The sequence below is a fragment of the Rhopilema esculentum genome, chromosome 11, assembly GCF_057945365.1.
Source record: "Rhopilema esculentum isolate cy_ngs chromosome 11, ASM5794536v1, whole genome shotgun sequence".
NCBI classification, from domain to species: Eukaryota; Metazoa; Cnidaria; class Scyphozoa; order Rhizostomeae; family Rhizostomatidae; genus Rhopilema; species Rhopilema esculentum.
Window position 1 is genome coordinate 16,423,390 of NC_142825.1, and position 6,246 is coordinate 16,429,635.

At 39.0% G+C, this 6,246-nt stretch overlaps 1 protein-coding gene across 1 annotated transcript; it reads left to right on the forward strand.

Moving 5' to 3' along the window:
- Window positions 1–1,544: 1,544 nt before the first annotated feature.
- On the forward strand, window positions 1,545–3,492 carry LOC135683443 (uncharacterized). The gene is made up of 2 exons (XM_065198691.2): window positions 1,545–1,789; window positions 2,291–3,492. The coding sequence occupies exons 1-2, from the start codon at window positions 1,771–1,773 to the stop codon at window positions 3,490–3,492; spliced, it is 1,221 nt and encodes a 406-aa protein (XP_065054763.2). The 5' UTR covers window positions 1,545–1,770.
- The last annotated feature ends 2,754 nt before the right edge of the window (window positions 3,493–6,246 follow it).

A 6,246-nucleotide genomic window follows, 5' to 3' on the forward strand; every position in this document is an offset into this window, starting at 1 on the left:
AAAGAGTACCAGAATCCCAAGGTTGCCATGAACTGGATACTACCTGGTGGAAGACGTAAAATCGGACGACCTCGGAACACCTGGAGAAGAACGTTGGAGAGTGACCTGAAGGATCTGGACGTGCCATGGGAGGATGCTCAAGAGGAAGCCCGGGATCGACATGGATGAAGATTGCTTGTTGCCCGATGTGCAGAAATGCACCGGCGGAACTAAGTCTAATTAAGTCCAAAGATATGCATACTTCAATGATGTGGATGTTCATATTGTGAAACAAAAAATTATAATGAGTATGATCAACATGCTGTGGTAGTGACAACTGAAGATGGGAAAACTGTAAGACATGTTCCTTTAGAACTCTCTTACATATTCAATGAAATCCCACTAGATTTCAAACTTATTAATGGGAACCCCTACTCCGTAATGAGAAAACTGAGAAAAAAGGGGTCTACAAAAGACTTCAATTTAAGTAGAATAATGAACAGTTAGTCAGTCAGTTAGTTATTGTTTTGAAATATAATGGCTTGAATGTTCCATGTCAAAGTCTGATCTTATTTGGCTCTTCTCTACAAACAAGAACCTGTTTTAAATTTCAGGCTAGATAGAATCTTGGGGTCTAATTTGATAATCTCAGCCTGTAGATTCTTAATTCACAGGCTCTTATACACGGGTGTTTACTCTAGAGCTAAGAAAATCTTGTGAAGGCAAAGGTTTAGATTTTTCCATTGAAAGCATTTTGTTTGCTCTGACAGTTGCAGTTAATTGCCAATTGCTTTGCCAATTTTAGCCTGTGCTGCATGAAGTAAAACATTGCTATGTTTCTGGTTTTGCGACATACAACGCCAGACTTCTTACTCATAGAAGGGATTTTAAAGGGGACAATTTTCTGGTAAAAGATACCATTGAACATATACCTCCAAATCCTCATTTTTTATTCTCTTTTCGGTGCATCTAATGCAAGAGAGGGTGGTTTATCTGTCCCAGTGGGTTCATCACCCTCATAGAAAATTTGAAGAATATCCTCGTAATGTGAAGCGACAGATAGAAATGAAGGACCAACATCTGTACTAAAAAATTTGAGTACACGTAGAGAGGTTGAGAACTGTATCACGAGAAGAAACTTTCATTGCCTGAAATTGGGCATGCAAAGGTGGAGAAATCCCATCAGTTTGTGTCAGAAATGCTATTGATGTTTGTGGTGGTTTTTGCAAGGAGACTGGTTTTTGCAACTGATGAGACATAGTGACCAGGGTGCATTTCATGTAGGTAGGCCCGAATATGTCCGGCGTGGGCTAAGAAAAATGCCTTGGCGTAGAAAAAAAAAATTCTGTTTTTTAGCGTGTCAGCGACAGAAAACCCCGAATATCAATGACTTGTTTAGAATTATTGGCGTATCGTTGACAGAAAACGGCGTGACGGCGTGGCGAATCGCCGAGATATGATTTGATATGCTTAACTAATCTCCTCTGCGAGGTGTTTTCTTTGATTTCTATATTAGTTTCGTTATTCCGTGGTCCATGGTTCTGTGGTCCGTATTTCGACACAAAGAAGAAAAAATCATGTCAAGGAGCATGCTGAGTATTATATGCACCCTGGTGAGTCCATATAGATAAGGCGTTTCCCGACAGAAGTTGGGATGACACTTTCAAACGGAAGTACTGTCACAAAAAGGAAGTACTGTCACATTTTCGAACGTTTGTCATGTGGTCTCAATATTAAATGAAGAGGCAAAGCCAAGAACTTGCGTTCCGTTAGAATATTACATGGATTGAAATGGATATTGATGAAAACGGTAGGTTTTTAATTTTCCTGTGTATGTACTTGATTTTGCAAACTTTAAACAAGTGCAATAAGTGATAGATTCAAACAATCAAGAGGGGAGAAGTTGATGACTTAAAAGTACGTACTTACGCTCGAGGGAGGGGCAACCTCCAAACCGTACAAAAGCAAACAGTAGGGAGGGAGATCCAAAATCGATGGATATTGAGCACAAGTACTGTTTGAATGGCCCCTAAGGCCAATTAATGTGGAGGGGGGCTTTAGATTTTTCTCTATTTTGCAATCATAATAAACGTTTCCTATAATTTGGTTTCTTACACCTTCACTTCTATGCTTCTATGGCTTCTTAATCACGCACATTTTTGTAAGGAATGAAATGCTGGCTAAGCAAAGACTAATTTTGGTTTAATCTAATTAGCTCATATTATTTTTGAATTGCCCAAGAAAAAGAGGGATCGCTTTTAATGAATAGCGGGAATAAAATTAATAAAATATAACAATTAACGTTTTTCAGATAATCAACAGAAACAAAGTCGACAGCAAAGTATAGGAAAGAAACAAGTGATTTTGTCCTGGGCGAAAGGATGTGCAAGTAGTAGCAAAGAAGTTATCCCTGAAAAGAGACAAAAAATCTCGTCAGAAAAGGGCAGCTTTACTTGCTTGCAATGCTTTGAATTACACTTGAAAGGAAAAAGGGATGAAAGATATACATCTGTATGCAGAACAGATCATTCAACTGTTCAACGTCATAAAAATAGATGGCACAGCATTCCTGGATCGAAGTTATGCACAATTGTTCCAACAGCTGCAAAAGAAGTGAGTTCATTGAAGTTAAAATATGCAAAACAGAACGTATCAGAAGTCACTACACCTGAAGAAAGAAACACCAGTACAACTTCATCACAGATTATTTCAATAGACCCGGTACATAGCACTGCAGCAGCTCAAGGCAAAAACAATCTAGAATTAGCTACGCCAAGCTACGAAGAATACCTTGATGAACTTGAATCAAATACTGAAAGTGAGGAAAATAAATTCATGGAGGCCCTATCACCCATAGAGCCCCTGGAACCCCTGGAAGCATGCAGCAACGAGCCTCAGTTGATGACAGAATCAAGTGACAAAGAAACATTGGATGGGATAGAAATATCTGGAATGGACACTCAAAGTACACTTTTATCTTTTAGAACTGAAAAATTAGATGCAACAAAGAAGAACAGCACCGTAGACATGGATGCCATTATGACTGAGATAAATAAATTAAGTTTAAAGGTGGATGATATTGGAGCAAAGCACAGAAGCTTACAGCAGCTTGTTTTTGAAGACCCAGAGACTGGAAGGCAAGTTGCTGCAATGAAGAAAGCCAACAATATCAATGAATTAGTTGAGGCATCAAAGCCAATTCAGTGGTTCTATGATGAGAAAAGTGGTTGTGCAGTTCTGAGATGTTTGCCATGTTATGAGCTTCATCTGAAAGCTAAGCCAACATTAGCCGATTTAACTCCATTACAAGCACAGCGAATCCTTAATCCAAGAAGCAGTGGAACATTTGCAACTGGAATTTTCTTGAAAAAGGAAATCGCGAGTCTGTTAATCAAAGGTCATAATAGGACTTGGTACCGGGAAAAAAATATGCTAATTGACCACATGTGTATCATAGAGGAAACGGCTCAGAGACACATAAAATTGCCATGGAAGCATACAAGCAGGCTTTGAAATCCAATAATGAAAATGCAACAACTGCAACACATTTATTTAAAGCGGCTATAGTGGATTTGAAACTTGGTGCAGCAGCAAGAAACTTTGAAGTGTTAGTGTCTTTACTCGCAAATTGCTCTGTAAATGTTGGAAACATTGGGCATGGCAGGAATCTGTTTAATGACATACTGTACTGCCTGGAAAAGTCGATGAACAAGAAGACGGCAGAATTCCTTAATCAGCCACTCCCATCAACATTCCTTCCTCCACACTTTTGGGTTACCATTGATAAAGCTACACCAGCCAGAACAACAAACCAAGCAGTATTGGTTGTCGCCAGAGATAAGAATGGGATACCCTCCCCAATACCTGTTGCAGCTCCTGCCATTTATACAGAATTTACCGAAGCCTCATATGATATATTGGCATTAAAACTTCTGGAAGCAATTTCTGATAATTTCTCCCCCCCAAATTCTGGAAAGGCTTTGTGGTGTGGCAGCTGATGGCCCTTATCAGGCTTCTGGATTCAGAAGTTCACTTTTTCGGCAACTGGAGATCCCAGAGCATGTAGACAAAGTGATCGCTCTCCCCATAACGTGGGATACAGCCCATGTTTTAAACCTTGCTGTTACCGAAGTAAGAGATGCTAACTCACCTGGTGGAGAACATTTCCGTAGATTTATCAAGAGATGTAATGTGTTCAATCATGTTTTGGCAAATGGAAAGGGGTTTGCCTTTTTGCAGATGGTGGACAGTACTGCGAGACGACCTGTGTCATATGCTACTCAGCGTTTCATGAGTTCATCGTATGAGCAGTGGCTCAAAATTGAACAGAGCTACCAATCGTACTGGCAGGCATTTGAATTGTTACATCCACGGAGGGATGAAGACGAAGAGTGGCAATACATGATTGCTGGAAGTGATTTTGTGGCAGATCTTTTATCCTTTTTGGATATCATGGATCCTATTATTGATCTGATGCTGAGAGCCCAATCACTTGACACTCCAATCTGGAAGCTACAAATGTGGTGGCCTAAAGTCAGAGAAATTCTGCTAAAAGCTGTAAAAGGGAACCCCCTGGTCTTTCCTAGACTGTCAAAAGTCGAACACTCTTTGATACCTGGCTTAAAATTCAAAGGAGTTGAATTACTTCAAGGTTGGCTCATAACGAAAGATAATGGAAAAAATGCAGATGGAAATTCTCGCTTTACGTGGCATTTGCGTGACAGTAAAGATATCGAAGAAGATCGCAAGAATTTGGCCAAAGAGCTATGTGAAGCTTTGAATATTAGAATTGAATCGCTTGCTGAAAAATCACCATCAACATTTGAAGTATTTGATGCAGCGAATCTTGTTAAGCTTCACTGTGGAAAAAGAGTTAATAAAGAAATAAAATATTTTGTAGATGAAGGTGAGTATGAAGTATATGGAGTGGAAGAATGTAAGCGCATATTAACAACGATTAGCGAGCTAAAACATGTGAAGGAATCAGGGATGAATTTCGATTCAAGAATGGCGTATCTTTACATGTCCAGAATAAAAAACGCTGTTAAAGCAGGCATCTGGAATGGCAAGTGCCCAGAATGGTTTATTATAAGCCAAAATAATGTTAATTTACATACTCAAAATGCAACACTTGAAGAGTTTGAAGAAGAAGAAAGCAATACATTAGATTGTCAGTTCAAAATGGTATTTTCAAATGGAAAAGTTATGAAAGTGCGCTTACATGAACAGCGAATGTACCAATCATTTTACAACAACGAAGAAATCTGTCACATTGCAAGTAAGCCATCTTGCGCTCTAATTGACATTCTTTTGGCTAAGGGAGGGCCTGAAGCAATAGCTGAAAGCTTTTACAGCTCAATGAGATCGCAACAACAGTCAGGAGGGCAATCGAACAAAACACTGGCTAGAAGAACGAAGCTGCAATGGGCCTTGCCGTCACTTCAAAACTGCAAAAATATTATCAAGGATGGGATTAAAACTTACATTCAGGGAGATGATAAATTGCGGCCGCACCGACAGAACACGTTTTTTTCCAGTAGAAATAAGGATTATGTTGTATCAAAGGTAATTGATCGTATTGACAGTGATAAAGGCCGTTGTCCTTTCCTGTCTGATAATTGAAAGGTACTCTGGTATGAATAAGCTACGTACTAATATCTTATATTTCATTAACTCAACTGTTTTGTTTCTCTGTGAGATATGTTTGTGCATGAATGTATTGCCAAATCTTTGAAATTAATTGTTTGAAATCCAGGTTTTGTTCTTTTAATTTTTTATATAGCTAACTATTCTTTAAATCGTTTTCGTTAATTTATGAAATTTTAAGTGAAAATCTTGTTGTAGTTCTCTTGTCATTCCTCTCAAACCTTTATTATACGATTCTCAAAAAGAGGGTCACCAAAAATATTCGACCAGAAACGTTGGCTGTTGGCGTGCTGCTAGAAGCACCCTTTTTTAAGTCCACAAGACTTGGCGTAATTTATGAGTGCCAAAAAAAGTGTCCGGCGTAGGATCAACATAGAATGCACCCTGGCATAGTGAGCTGTCAGAAAAGCAGATTTACCAGCATTCAACCTACAATCCTGGCCAAAAGGTCAGTGGGCTGGAAAAAACCCATTAAAATTGCAACTTTACCCCAATAATATTATCAAAACCCCCCAGCCCTGAAACAATGTTGGTTTTCTGGAAAATGCCAAAGTACCAGCTTTTGAAATGAGTAGAAACAAGCATATCAACATTGACTGTGGGGGGTAGGGAGCATAATTT